The sequence below is a fragment of the Morus notabilis genome, unplaced genomic scaffold, assembly GCF_000414095.1.
Source record: "Morus notabilis unplaced genomic scaffold, ASM41409v2 Scaffold114, whole genome shotgun sequence".
In the NCBI taxonomy this organism is placed as follows: Eukaryota; Viridiplantae; Streptophyta; class Magnoliopsida; order Rosales; family Moraceae; genus Morus; species Morus notabilis.
Genome location: NW_010359462.1, coordinates 401,140 through 416,074, shown reverse-complemented (window position 1 = coordinate 416,074; position 14,935 = coordinate 401,140). Strand labels below are relative to the sequence as shown.

General features: G+C 43.9%; 1 protein-coding gene across 2 annotated transcripts in view; it reads left to right on the top strand.

Annotated features, from left to right (window-relative positions):
* Window positions 1–1,630: 1,630 nt before the first annotated feature.
* The window catches only part of LOC21402679 (187-kDa microtubule-associated protein AIR9), a 58,129-nt gene continuing 44,824 nt past the window's right edge, over window positions 1,631–14,935 (top strand). For both annotated transcript variants that reach the window (XM_024163169.1, XM_024163168.1), the window contains exons 1-10: window positions 1,631–1,702; window positions 1,780–1,900; window positions 2,141–3,001; window positions 3,609–3,680; window positions 4,415–4,480; window positions 4,672–4,743; window positions 4,832–4,897; window positions 5,026–5,088; window positions 5,180–5,245; window positions 5,395–5,494. In XM_024163169.1, coding sequence (XP_024018937.1) covers window positions 2,162–3,001; window positions 3,609–3,680; window positions 4,415–4,480; window positions 4,672–4,743; window positions 4,832–4,897; window positions 5,026–5,088; window positions 5,180–5,245; window positions 5,395–5,494 — 1,345 coding nt within the window. In that variant the 5' untranslated portion in view covers window positions 1,631–1,702; window positions 1,780–1,900; window positions 2,141–2,161. The remainder of the gene's footprint in view (window positions 1,703–1,779; window positions 1,901–2,140; window positions 3,002–3,608; window positions 3,681–4,414; window positions 4,481–4,671; window positions 4,744–4,831; window positions 4,898–5,025; window positions 5,089–5,179; window positions 5,246–5,394; window positions 5,495–14,935) is intronic.

Genomic DNA, 14,935 nt, shown 5'->3' with positions numbered 1-14,935 from the left:
CCCTGGCGCCGCATCGGACAGCCTGGGACATCCCCGGGTCAGCCTCGGGGCAGCCCTGGGACTGCCCCTGTACGCCCCGGGATAGCCCCGGGGCAGCCCCGGGTCAACCCCGGGACAACCTCGGGACGTCCTCGGGACAGCCCCGGGACCTCCCCGGGACAGCTCCGGACAGCCCCGGGAAAGCCTCGGGACAGCCCCAGGTACGCCCCTGCACATCCCCGGTATAGGCTCGGGACAGCCCCGGGACAACCCCGGGGCAACCCCGGGACAGCCCCGGGTCAACCCGGGATAGCCCCGGGTCAACCCGAGAAAGCCCCGGGACAGCCCCGGGTCAGCTGCGGTACAGGCCCGCGTGTGTCCCGGGACAGCCCCGGGACAGCGTTGGGACAGCCCCGGGACAGCCGCGGGACAACGCCGGGTCAGCCCCGGGACAGCCCCGGGTCAACCCTAGGACAACCCCAAGACGTCCTCGGGACAGCCCAAGACAGCCTCGGGACATCCCCGAGACAGTCTGGGATACCCCGGGACAGCCCGGGATATCTTGAGACAGCCCCGAGAAAGCCCCGGGACAACCCCGGTATAGGCTCGGGACAGTTGCGGGCAGCCCCGGGACAGTCCCGGGCCAACCCGGGACAGCCCCGGATCAGCTCCGGGACAGCTCCGGTACAGGCCCGGGTTAGCCCCGGTACAGGCCTGGGTCATCCCCGGGACAGCCCCTGGAGTGCCCCGGAACAGCCCCGGGGAAGCCCCGAGACAGCCACGGGACATAGCCTGGTCAACCCCAGGTTAGCCATGGGTCAGCCTCGGGAAAGCCCCGGGACAGCCTCGGGTCAACCCCGGGACAACATGGGTACAACCCCGGGACAGCCCCGGGATAACCCCGGGTCAGCCCCGGGATAGCGACGGGACTGACCCAGGACTGCCCTAGTACATCCCCGGGACAGACACGGGACAACCACGAGGCAGCCCTGGGTCAGCCTTGGGACAGCACCAGGGCCGCCCCGGCATAGCCACGTGACAGCTCCGGGTCAGCCACGGGACAGCCTCGGGATAACCCCGGGACAGCTCCGGGAGTGCTGCGGGACAGCCGCGGGATAGCCCGGGGACAGCGCCAGTACAGCTCCGGGGCAGCACCGGGACAGCCCTGGGACAGGCCCGGTACAACATCAGCACAGCCCCAGGGCACCCCTGGGGCACCCCCGGGACAGCCCGGGACAATTCCGGGACAACCCTGGGGCACCCCTGGGAAAGCCCCGGGGACATCCTCGGGGAAGCCCCGGTATAGCCATGGGGACGGCGCCGGGACAGCCCCGGGGTTGCACCGGGACATCCCGAGAAAGCCTCAGGACAGCTCCGGGATAGCCCCAGGGCACCCCCGGGACAGCTCCGGAATACCCTTAACATATAATTGAAAATTCAAATTGGTGAAATAAACAAGGCCTAAGAGTACCTTTGTCATTTACTTTGAAAAGAGAAAGAAAAAAATACAAAAGAAAGAATGTTTTATAATGGGTCTTGGCCTAAAAAATGCCGCTTAGCGAGAAGGAAAAAAAAAATCACACGACCACTTTTGTTTTTTCTCTCGTCGACTTAAGTGTTGTTTCTTTTCGAATACTTCCACGCTTTCTCTGCCAAAACATCATAAACCGTAGAAATGCTTCCTGGTTTTCGTTTCAGTTTCCAGATCTGAACCGTTTTGCAGGTAACAATTTCCCCCTTATTTTCTCCCTCTCCGTTGCGTTTGAATTTCGCATTCACATTTTGCTGTTTCTGCTTCAGGAAGTTCCGTTCAAGCTCGAATTTTCCGTCGAACGAACCTGCATTTTGCGGTAGATCCGAATCTGAGTATGATCTTTCTGGTTGAGGAATTCGTGTTGAAGTTGTGAAAAACTTCGGATTGGTGAGTTGCTGTGAATTTTTCTATTTTTTTTGGGTTTTTTCTCGGAAAGAAATAGTTATGGTTTTGTCAAATGTTGTTGGAAATTGGTAATAAATTGAAGGAAATCAGTTGCATTGAGTTACTTGCGCAGAATCTATTATGGTCGAGTTTCTTTTTCTTTTTTTTTTTTTTTTTTTCTAGAGAACAAAACAGTAGCAAGTTGGAATTGTTGGTTAACGTTTTTGTTCTGTTTTTGTGAAGCTCATTTGTGGGTGAACTTAAATGGAAGATCCAGTAGTACAACCCGGGGAAGACCCAAAGGCGAAACCCCAAGTTCCGCAGAAGCAAGTCCCAGCCGATTCATCGGAAATTGAGAAAGAAGTTGCGAAAGCTGCGAAATCCTCGGGTGCCGCTTCAAAGGTGTCGGCACCGACAAGTTCCGTTAGGAAGAAACTGGAGCCAAAAGGCAGTTTGGATTCTTCTTCGAGTTCGAAGAAATCAACTCTTACTGGCTCCTCGCCGAGTTCCAATTCGGCTCCGAGGGTGAGGCGAAACAGCACCGGCGGATTGGCCGAGAAGGCGACTGTTGCCTCTGCCGCGAAGCAGAACAATGCCGCTGCTGTCGCTGGGAAGAAGAACGCGGAGCCTGTGAGGCGGTCTCTCCACGAACTTAGGAGTTCTTTGCCTACAGTGGCTACGAAGCCTTCGAACAGAACGAGTGCTTCGGAAACTAGAAAGTCAACTCCGGCGACGCCATTGGATCGCAGTTTGAGAAGGTCGACCGATTCTGATGTGACTAAGCACACTTCTGTTAGTAGGTCGTCAGCCAAGCCATCATTATCAGTTTCTTCTGCCTCTTCTGCTTCTTCTTCAAGAAGGGTACCTTCAACTTCGGTAGATAGTACCGGGGGCAGTACAATTGGGAAGACGGTTTCAAAGCTGTCTTCTCCGTCTTCTCGATCACCTACGTTCACTAGTGGATTGAGATCTGCGTCTCTATCATCGTCTTTGGATCGAGGTTCTAATTTATCTGGACGCAGGAAAGCGGCGGCTACTCCCGAAAGCAGGGATTCGAAGTTCATTGTTCTTCCCCAGGTGGAGATAAAAGCCGGTGATGATGTGGTAAGTACCTTGCCCTTTCGATTTTCAAACCTTAAAAACGTTAGTGATCACCATAGCTTTGTTCTTTGGGTTTGTCATTTTTAGCTTTTCTGAGAAATGTTTCTGGAATTCGTTGAAGTGTAGCTCTCGGTGCATTGTATCATCCCCTTTGACAACTGGTTTTATGTATAATTTCTAGATGCAATTCCAAATGCCTTTGCCTGACTATCTGCATTGTTCTTCTCCTATAATTTCCTCTTCAATTCAACATGCAACGAACTGGCGACTTAATTTCTTCTGTATTCATCATCGCTATCAGTGTCTACCTTTTCGCTAGATTAGTTCTTGTTTCTAAATATACTTTATTATATATTCTATCGAATTCATCTTTTTAAGCTGTCCCATGATAAAACCGGAAACCTGTAGTCGTTGATACTTTTTTCTTGGTTCCTTCTTCTCGTTCTTCTGTAACACATACAGCAATGCTATGCAAGTTTTTATGCTTCTGATCCCATGTGTGAATCAGCTGTGGTTGTAAATACTAAATATTTGAAGAAAATACAATTATAGCATGGGTATTATGTTTCCAGTCTTTTCTTATCACTGCTTATCTAACTTATTCTTTCAGAGGCTGGATCTTAGAGGTCACAGGGTCCGCAGTCTCACTGCTAGTGGGTTGAACTTGTCTTCAAATTTGGAGGTAAATTTGTCATGCACATTGGTAACTGTAAACTGAAGAGAGTTTTTGCTATTAGTTTATGTAAAATTTCTTTCCCCCAGTTTGTTGCCTCCTTCACTAATATGAATGGCTATATCAAGCGTAGTTGGGATTTTAAAAGAGACTTTGTTTATGTTAAACTAACACCTTATGATTATTTATGTATTAGACAAAGTACGGAAAAGAAAAGAAGTATTCGGCAACTTTCTCTTCTTTAGACATCTTATGAACGTGAAAACTTGATAAGTATTTTATATAACATTGCTTATCATTCGAGGAGTGCTCGTTGAATTTCATTTCCTCATCTCGAAATTGTTAAATTGTCACAAGCTATGTGGCTTTTATATTGAAGAGATGTGGGTTTGGTATGCTTGGTTCTTTCAGGATTTATTGGTTCTTGAAGCTTAAGCCATTACAATGTGTATCAAAGTGCAATGGCATGTAGTTTTATTAAAATACCCAATTTATGGAAACTATATGAAAGATTGAGTTGTGGTCCAACTGTGGTTTTTATTTTCCAAGGAACTTTTCATACAAGATGGCTACTTATCATGTTACGATGCTAGATGAAAATTGGTGTATTACTTGAAAAGGTTTTTTCCATTTGTCTTCTGGAGAAAAACATTTTCTTTTGTTGAATGATTTTAGTTTGTTCCGTAATGATACTCTTCATTGGCAGTTTTAGTTTGTTCCGTAATGATACTCTTCATTGGCAGTTTGTTTATCTTAGAGACAATCTCTTGTCTACATTGGAGGGAGTGGAGATATTGTCAAGGGTGAAGGTACATTGCAAGTAGACACAAAACTGCCCTTTTATTATGTTCGCCATCTGCTTTAAGAATTCAAATAAACTATGAAGTTATAAACGTTTTGAAGGCTAAAAGCCACACAATAAAGATGCCAACTGACAAATGTATTATGGTATGTTACCTGTAAACTTGTTACTTGATCCATGATGCTTCCTTGTTCTCAGGTTCTTGATTTGAGTTTCAATGATTTCAAAGGGCCAGGATTTGAACCTCTTGAGAATTGCAAAGCCCTACAGGTAATTGTGAATTTGCTATTGAATTTTTGTGTATGGAAGAATGCTGAATTATACATTTGTAATTTATGGAAGTTTATTGCTCGTGTAGCAATTGTATCTAGCTGGAAATCAAATCACATCACTCGCAAGCCTTCCTCAACTTCCTAATCTGGAGGTAGAAATCTGAATTTTGATGTTGCTTATTAGATTTTGTAATTGTCTACTTGGAATGGTACTTTTGTTTGCTTCCAAGTGATAATCTCTTTGTACATTTTGTTTCTTGTTTCTTGTCCCTTGTCTTAGTTTCTCTCAGTTGCTCAGAACAAGTTAAAGTCTCTTTCAATGGCAAGTCAACCACGGTTGCAGGTCTATTTGTTTCTTTAGCTGTTGAAATCTTTGTTATTCGTTCGTCATTGCTCGATGAATTACCTTTGAACTTTTAAATCACGTAATGCAGGTATTAGCTGCTAGCAAAAATAAAATTTCAACACTAAAGGGTTTCCCTCATTTACCTGTCCTTGAGGTTAGCATTCTTGTGCTAAAACTTCCTTCATGTTCATTCATCTAGATCTGAGTCGTTTGGTCAAAGATTATTATTTTGTTACTCCAAGAACAAATATAAGATGACATATTGAAAATAATACCAAATAATCATTCCTTTAAACACTGCAGCATTTGCGAGTTGAGGAGAATCCAATCCTGAAAATGCCTCATTTAGAAGCAGCTTCTATTTTGCTTGTTGGTCCTACGTTGAAAAAGTTCAATGATAGAGGTGTGTTGGGGTAATTGTATTTTTTGTTTTGGCATCTTGATCGCGTTCTTTCTCTTTTTCTTATCTATTGCCCTCTCTCGCTTAACAATTCCACGAATTAGCAGAATATTGTTTGTCTTATTTATAGTTCTTCTTTTTCTTCCGTTTGTTCTGGTGGACTCCTTGAATTGCCCTCTCTTTGTAATGAGCTTGTCAATTTATGTTGTCTCCTGTTCTCAAATATCTTAACATATTTTAGAATAACTAGTTTAGGTACGTGCGGATGTACGTATTGAGGTGTTATTGAAATTTTTATAACGTAAAATATGAACATTTCGTAGAAAAATTTAAAAATAAAAATTACTAAAAAATTTTTAAAAAAGTATATGAATTGTAGTTTAAGTGAAAGCATATATATGATTAAATACATGAAACATGGTAAATGAGTTGAAACTTTAAAAGGAAAAGGAAAAAGAAGTTAAGCACCTAAAACTCACTGTTTTGGACTATCATGAAATTAATGTTACTTGTATTAATAGAAAAGATAAAGAAGTTAAAACTTAGAAAGGAAAAAAAAAGTAATAACACCTAAAAATCACAATTTTAAACTATCATAAAATGTTCTGTAGCCACATATAACAAAATAATAATAATAAAAGAATTGAAATTTAAAAGGGAGAGGAAAAAATAAAGCATGTATAACTGTAGTATTTGAGAGAATGAATTGCTCTCTGATTTTCTATTATTTTAGAGTGGAAGAATACAAAGAATATATACAGAGGAACTTTCCTTAAGTAAAGATCCTAGACTAGAGTAAACAAGAAAACAATCTCCACGAAATTAGGAAATAGTAACAAGGAATCTGGTAATATATTACTGGATTCTTCTCCTTAAATTATTCCAAAAATAAACAATCCCCAAGTAAAGGATTTCAGAGGAAAAGTTTCTCATTTCTTATTATTTGTTAGACAGAGACCTTCCTCTTAAATAGAGGAAACACAAAATACAATCACGGTAATTCCTCTCCCAAACTAAAGGAAATCACCATATTTATTTCTCTAAATGCCTACCAAAAATAACTCCAAGAAAATCAGGAAAACAATCACAAAGTCAATGCATGAAATTCCATAGAAATCACAGATTTTCCAACACTCCCCTTCAATCTGGTGAATATATGTTAATCATTCCCAGCTTGTCTACCAGAGCTTCAAAGTTTTGTCTTGTAATCCTTTGGTCAAAACATCAACAACTTGTTGAGACGAAGGTACATAAGCTCCACTATACCCTCATCAATCTTCTCCTTAATATAATGTTTGTCAATTTTCACATGTTTGGTACGATCACGATGAACTAGATTCTGAGCTATACACAGAGCTACTTGATTGTCACAGTAGACCCGTCAAGGAGCTTTGTGTTTAGTCTGCAATTCTTCCAATACTTTTCTAATCCAAATGGTCTCGCAAATTCCGTGTGCTAATGCTTTGAATTCGGCCTGTACACTACTGTGAGCAACTACACTCTGTTTCTTGCTTCTCCAAGTAATAAGATTTCCGCCGACCATAGTACAATAGCCAGACGTTAACCTCTTATCTTCAGTTGAACCTGCCTAATCAGCATCCGTAAATGCCTCAATATGCCTATGTTCAGTCTTTCCAAAAAACAAACCTTTACCTGGTGTCATTTTAAGATATCTCAGGATCCAATAGACTGTAGCAAAGTGTTCTTCATAAGGAGAATGCATATACTGACTTACAACACTTACTGCAAATACTATGTCAGGCCTGGTGTGAGATAGATAGATTAGTCTTCCTACTAACCTTTGATATCTTCCTCTGTCTACCGGATCTCCTAACTCCTTTTTCTTCCATTTTCCATTCATTTCTACAGGAGTTTCAGATGGTGGTCTTCCTCCAAGCATATCGGTTTCCTTTTCTTGTACGAGCCACGTCCATTCCTAGAAAGTATCTTAACTACCCCAGATCCTTGACTTCAAATTCTTTAGCCAACACTTTCTTCAATTCTGATAGTTCTTCAAAGTTATCCCCTATTAAGATAATATCATCCACATATACTATCAAAATCGAAACCTTACCTCTAGAGTGTATAAAACAGTGTATGATCAGCCTGTTCTTGAGTTAGACAATTTGCACACCTTATTACCACCCAACTCTCCTTCAAACCCTGAAGGTAGGTCCATGTACACCTCTTCTTCAAGAGTTCCATTAAGAAATGCTCCACTGACTGAATCTCCTTCTCTTTGGATTCTTCAAGAACAATACTTATGGTCGTAGGGTAAAATCTCACACCTCACATCATGCACTAGATGAGCGCTACGTAGCACAACTGGAGGATTAATGGCCATGCCAGCTCAGCATTAAGTATTCGCAAAATGAAACTCGGTAAAGGCTGACCCAAGATAAGCAAGAGGTCGATCGTACAGAGGAGTCAAGATAGGCAAGAGGTTGACCGTACAGGAGAGTCAAGACAAGCAAGAGGTCGACCGTTCTAGGTTGACGTAGGCAGAGATGGCTTGATGAGCGCTTAAGGAGCTGATTGCACGCAACCCGAGAAAGAACTGAACCTGCAGGATATCTTACGTGACTTGTAAGCAAGCGAAGTTGGTAGGGGAGTAGGTGAAAGACCACTGTTGACTGGCAGAAACTCCACCCACCGAGGACTACATCTAAAAATATGGAGACAATGTGATAGAGTGTACTGATGGAATGTAATGATTGAAATGACAGAGGTTGAGGGAAGATAGAGCAAATATATACGTGAAAAATGGCAAGCCAAGGGGCGCATTTCTGTAACTTGTATTCTTAGAAGATAGTAAAGATTTTTCTCCTCCTCACAGTGGACGTAGCTCTTGAACAAAAGAGTGGACCACTATAAATTCTGGTGTTCTTTCCTCTTGTTTATCTTTAAAAATATTCTCAAAGCATAATTAAGCCGTCAAAATCATGTTAATCACTTCCAAACCCAAATTAATCCAGTTGACGAATTTTCACCATCAACAATTGGCGACTCCACTGGGGATCAAACCCAGAATCTCCAGTTAATGTGAAGAATTCTGGTGAGAAAGATCCAATCATAAACCATGCTGCCCAGAAGAACGAGGAGCAGCACTACGAATTAAGGCAACCAAACCGAAGAGAACGCCGTGCTTCAGACCAATCAGGCCAATGGAGGAAGGAATGAAAATCCCATCGCGGCCAGGACCGAAGAAGCTCCGGCCCCAAACGTGTCTTAGCCCGTCCCCGCATAGATGCAAGCGCAGTTGAACGCCCTGACAGAAATGGTCTGCCACCTGGTGGCCACCATAGAACGAATGGACGGGAGAAACTCCATGTCTCCTTTAGAGAGCACCCCCCAAGACCACCGAGAGCCGCTGTTGTCGAGAACCAGGCTGTTGGTGACCAGCGCAGTGCCTTAGAAGGGATCGGGGAGAGTGAGAACACGAGGAGTAATAACCTCAGGCCTCGGCTGCCCAAATAGTTGGGAAGTAGATAAAGAGCCACCAGGAGACGAGCCCAAGAAAGGGAAGCAGCAAGCGGGTTAGGACAATCCCCAAAGGCGCCACATAGAGGAAACCAGGCCAATCATGCCCAAGAAGACTCTAGGTCGGTGCAAATGGGAGGGAGACCTCAGAAATGGACTAAACGCCCGTAAAGCTGAGGCTTCTAAAGTGGTCGACACTGTAATCTCCACTGAGGAAGCCAAGGCCATTATGGAGCGAGCAGCGGGCTTGGAAGAGAAGCTTATAGGTGATGTTGCCGGTTTAAAAAAAGACGTTAAAAGCAGGTGAATCACCTACAGAGAAATTTGGGGCAGGTCGCTAAGGTAGTTAACGTAGACATCACCCCAGATAGAGTCCATGATCATCTGGAGATGTACACGGGACATATGCTCCTAAATGAGTACTTCAAAGAAATAATGTGCCGAGCATTCTGGAACCATTTGATGGATTCCGCTTGCCAATGGTTTAGAGCCCTTAAGCCAAATTTGATCTCCAACTGGGAAGAATTGAAAGAAGCCTTCTCTTTGCAGTTCATTGAGGTAAAGAAATACGTCTCGCCGAAGCAAAACTTGACGATGATGGTTTATCAAAAATCAAATGAGTCATTAAAGGAGTGGTTGGCCAGGTACGGTGAAGCAGTCGCCACTACCGCTGATATGACGGACAAGGAGGCTTTGATGGGGGCATTGTCCAGCATGAAGAAGAATTATTCCTTCAAGCGTGACCTGAACGATTAGCTTCCACCTATAGAGAATTTTTGGTGAGGTTAATGCCGAGGAGGCTGAGGCAAATAACCCTGAGCACAAATCAAATAGAAACAAAGGAGTCGAATCATGTTCGACTCTTGGGAAGCAGGACAACCGAAAGTGGCGAGACAGCGATAATGGAGACAAACAGGTGGCCACGACCTCAAACCAAATAGAGGTAAAGAAGTCGAGGCAAGAGGAGAACTGAAGGTCTCGTCCGTTCCAGCGGTATGATACTTACTACGAGTTGACTGTTAGAGCGGAAGAAATTAATAACCAAGTCGGCAAAGGGAATATGCTGCGTTGACCAGAACCAATGAATTCAGATCTGAGTTAGAGGAACTAGAACAAGTACTGCCGATTTCATGGGGAGGTTGGACACAATACAAACGACTGCACGGATTTAAAAGATGAGATTGAAAGGCTGACTCCAAGAATTTAGGGCTGATAAGAGAGGCCATGGTTAGAGGAACGACAATTGCCGTCAAGAAGACAATTGGCGGAATGATGACCGTGAGCCTATTGGCATCATACAGATAATTCATGGGGGTCCGTATATTGGAGGAGATTCAAGGAGGTCTCAGCAGAAAAATTATGCCCATGAAGCAAGGCAGGTAAGAAAGGTTTTGGAACCTTTCATCTGCCAGGCCATCGAAAGCGCCAAGGTTTGACGGTTCAGAAATAACGTTCTCGGAGGAGGATGCAAGCAGGGTTCACTTCCCGCACAATGATGCGTTGGCGGTAGAAGCCATAATCGGAAATCACATCGTCTGTAGGATTTTGGTGGATAACGGCAGCTCGGTGGATATACTGTGCTCCGATTGTTGGAGAAAATGGGGACCCCAAAGGCACAAATGGAGAGGACCACTCGACCGTTATATGGGTTTACCGGAGACTCAATCATCCTGCCAGGGACGATCAAGTTGCCCATTACAGTGGGAGAGAAACCCCGACAGGCCATTGTGATGGTAAATTTTGTGGTAATCAAGGGAGCATCGCAGTACAATGCGGTGATTGGGCGACCAACCCTACAAGAACGCCATCACCTCCATTTTACCACCAAAAGGTTAAGTTCCCAACTCTAAACGGAGCGGGAGAAATAAAAAGCAACCAGTATGAATTAGGGGTTGCATATTCAGACGTTGTGCACGAATACGATGACCATAAGAGATTGGAAATGAGAATGGTCAGTCAAGGGTCAATTGATGAAGACATCGACCCAAGGGTCGAGGAGGAGATCACAGGGTCAGCCAGTAAAGCGATTAGAAGAGCTCTGAGTGAACCAAAGGGAACCGACGAGGGTCTTGAAGGTGGGATCCACTTTACCACCGACGTTGACGAAGGAACTCCGAATGTTTTTGGAGGAGAATTTGGATGTGTTTGCTTGGACACATGACGACATGGAGGGGATCGACCCTGAAATAATGTGTCATTGCTTAAACGTCGACCCTTCATTCCCACCAAAGCGCCAAAAATGCCGACTGATGAACGAGATATGAAGCTTTAAGAGAGAGAGTTGATAAATTGATTAAAAACAACTTCATCAGTGAAGCCCAATACCCTAGATGGATTTCAAACCCTGTCTTGGTGGCACACTTGCGTAGATTTTAGTGATTTGAACAAGGCATGTCCAAAGGACAGTTTTCCTCTCCCGCCTATAGATCAGTTGTCGACGCGACAGTTAGGCATGAGTTGTTGAGTTTTATGGACGCCTACTCAGGCTGCAACTAAATTCCCATACATCCAACCGATGAAGAGCACACGTTGTTCATTACGGACTGAGGGCTCTACTGTTATAAGGTGATGCATTTTTATCTAAAAAATACGAGGGCCACTAATTAAAGACTTGTCAACAAGATATTTGCCAAGCAAATTGGGAAAACAATGGAAGTCTATGTTGACGACATGTTAGTAAAAACCACGAAAGTCAGGCAACATGCCAAGCACTTGGGAGAGATGCTCGACATTTTGAGGAAATACCACAAACGAGAGAATGGATCAGGGGCAGGAATTATGTTGATAAGCCCCGAAGGCTACAAGATCACGGCTGCAATAAGGTTCAAGTTCAAGGCCTCAAATAATGAAGCGGAGTATAAATCGTTGATTGCAGGGCTACGGCTAGCAGGTCATTTGAAAACCAAGGACATCAAGATCTACAGCGACTCCCAACTAGTAGTGAGTCAGATCAAGGAGTATCAAGTGCGAGGTGAGAGAATGAGACACTATTTGAGGAAAGCAAAAGAACTTGCCAAGTTCAAAACTTATGAAATACAAAACTTATGAAATACAACAAGCCCAAGAGAGGAAAATTCAAATGCCGATGCCTTAGCAAAAGACTCAGAATTGCTAGGGGTCGTCCTTATAAAGGAGCTCGAACGACCTTCTATTGACAACGAGACAGATGCAGCCTTGCCAATCCAAGGAGAAAATTGGATGACCCCAATCATCAAGTACCTTTTGAACGCCGATCTGCCAAAAGTCAGGGTTGAAGCTATGATGGTCTTCTATACCGACGAGGTTTCTCGACGCCTGGGGGGCAATCCCTAGCTCTTTAAGGTTTTGAGGTGAGGGTACTATTAGCCTAAGCTTAAAAAGGACGCATATTAATACGCTCGGCGTTGCGATAAGTGTCAGTGCTATGTCACGATTCATGGTCATTCGCCAAGTGGGGGATCGACCTGATTGGACCTTTGCATATGGCGTCAGGAGGTTTCAAATGGGTCATCGTTGCTGTAGACTATTATACAAAATGGATTGAAGCCAAGGCTCTGACAACAACAGTGGAGGCAGCCTATACAAGTTTTATCTGGAACTGAATTATTTGTAGATTTGGAGTTCCACATTCCCTCGTCTTTGATAATGAAAGGCAGTTCGATAATGCAGCAATAATGAAGTTTTATGACAATCTTGGCATTCACAAGGACTTTGCAGCGCCGATCCATCCACAGTCCAATGGGTAAGTCGAAGTTGTCAATAAGATCCTGAAGTACACCTTGAAGAAGCTCAATGACCTGAAAGGAAAATGGGCAGAAGAACTCCCAAAAGTCCTATGGGCTTACAGGACGACGAGTTGAACCACCACAGGAGAGACCTTATTTTCTTTGACGTATGGTGTCGAGGCAATTCTCCTTGTGGAAATTGAAACACTAAGGGTAGCAGCATACGATGAAAATGCTAATGTCGAGGCATTGAATGGAGCACTCGTAGAAGAAAAACAGCCCGACTCCCAACTTTGGCTTGCCGCATATCAGCAGAGAACGACAAGATACTACAACAAAAAACTGAAGCATAGAAGATTTGCCCCAGGAGACTTAGGGCATGTTCTTTTGTCCAAAAAACTCAAAAAAAGACAACTCGAGTTCCAACTTTATTCAAGTTCATGTTCTTTTAAGTTTCAACTTTATTCAACTTTACTCAATTTTATTCAAGTTACAACTTCAACTCAAGTTATTACTCAAATTTAACTCAAAAACTAGACTCAAGTTACACTCCAAAAGAACAACCCCTTAGTCTTGAGAAAGGTTACTCAAAGTACCAAGCTCAAAAACATTGGTCCGCTGGGCCCAACATGGGAAGGACCTTACCGCATCACAGAGATGTTGCGTCCAGGAGCCTATGTTCTAGAAAGCCTTGTTGGTCGTAAGGTGCATCATCCATGGAATGCAGAGCAATTAAAGCTTTATTATCAATAAGCTATCCATTTTTGTTAATTAGATTAAGTTTGGGATATGTCGTCCAAATTATCTTTCAAGACCAATAAAATTGGAGGATTGTCTATATTGTCGATCTTTCCACATTGTTCACGTGTTTATTCTACAGTTCCTCAAAGAGGACGACCCCAAATTAAACATGTCTGCCTTAAAACCAAAGTTTTAACCAGACATGGAGTCTCTGAACCATCTATAAAAAGAAAGAACCTACAGTCTACTCAACACGCTCAACAAAAAACAACTTCAAGTTCAAAACTAAACCGCCGAATCCTCCAAGGAGGAGAGGCAGTCATACTTGATAGATTTTTATCTGCTAAATCTAAAGCCCCAAAGGGCAATGAAAATTTTAAGTTCAAAAGGACTTAACCGCCGAATCCTCCAAGGGGAAAGGCAACCACACTTACAAGATTTTTATCTACTAAGTCTAGAGTCCCAAGGGGCCTAAGTAGCTAGAAAAACCGCTAAGGAGGTAAGGCTAAATAAATAAATAAATAAAAAGCAAGCAGCATGAGATATATAAAAGGAAAGAATATGCATTTCATAAACAAATATATATAATAATTGGGCCGACGACCCATTGTCTTAACATTACATTTAAAATTCTTCAAAATGAAAAAAAAAAGAAAAAATGGTTCCCAAGCCTAGTTGCCTTCAGCCCTCGCTACCTTTGCCGTCGCCACTGCCCTCACCGCCATCCGGGGAATTATCATCATTTGGAGGGTTATCATTGTTGGCAGATGTGTAGAGGAAACTCAAGTCCTACTCGGGGTGATGCTGCTTAATTTGTTCAACGTTCTGCTTCTTGGCGGACTGGAGATCCTTGGTCTGAATATTAGTGAGCTCCTTGGAACACATGAATTCCTCAATTATCTCTTCGCGCTTTGTGGCGAAGTCTTCTAAGGTCAGGTTGTCTCCCTCCACCCTACCCTCGGTGAGATATTGGTCTTTAGCCTCTTCCACCTGCTTTTCAGCCCTCTCCGCCCGTTTGGTGACCTCCACAACTTGTGCCTTCACCTTCTCTAGCTCTTCTTGGAGGCTAGTCATTTTTCTCAAGACCTGGTCCTTTTCCTCACCAAGGGCCAAACAGTTGGTTTTCTCCGCATGGAGGAGAGCCGTAAGGTTCGCCTCAATGCGGTCCATTTCGTTGCTGCGGCCCTCGACCTTGACTAGGTCGATGAGGTTGAGAAGAGCGAGAACAAGAGCCTGTAAAAAAAATAAAAAACGATGATTCAAGTTGAGGTGTGGGTAACTAAGAGGGGGAAGAAAATCAGCGGATGACCAACATAGGAATAAAGGGTCGACACTTAGATGGATTTGGTGAGAGACTTGTTTGTGCTGGCGGTCGACCAGTGTAGACTGTGTGGCGGCGACCTAATGTTTGTCAAAAAAGGACTCATAAAGGGCTTGGAAGACCGCAGAGAATCGGGGAGGGAGGTCGAGTGCTGCCTCAATCTGGGCGTCAGAGACATCTGGGACTAGGCAATTTGAG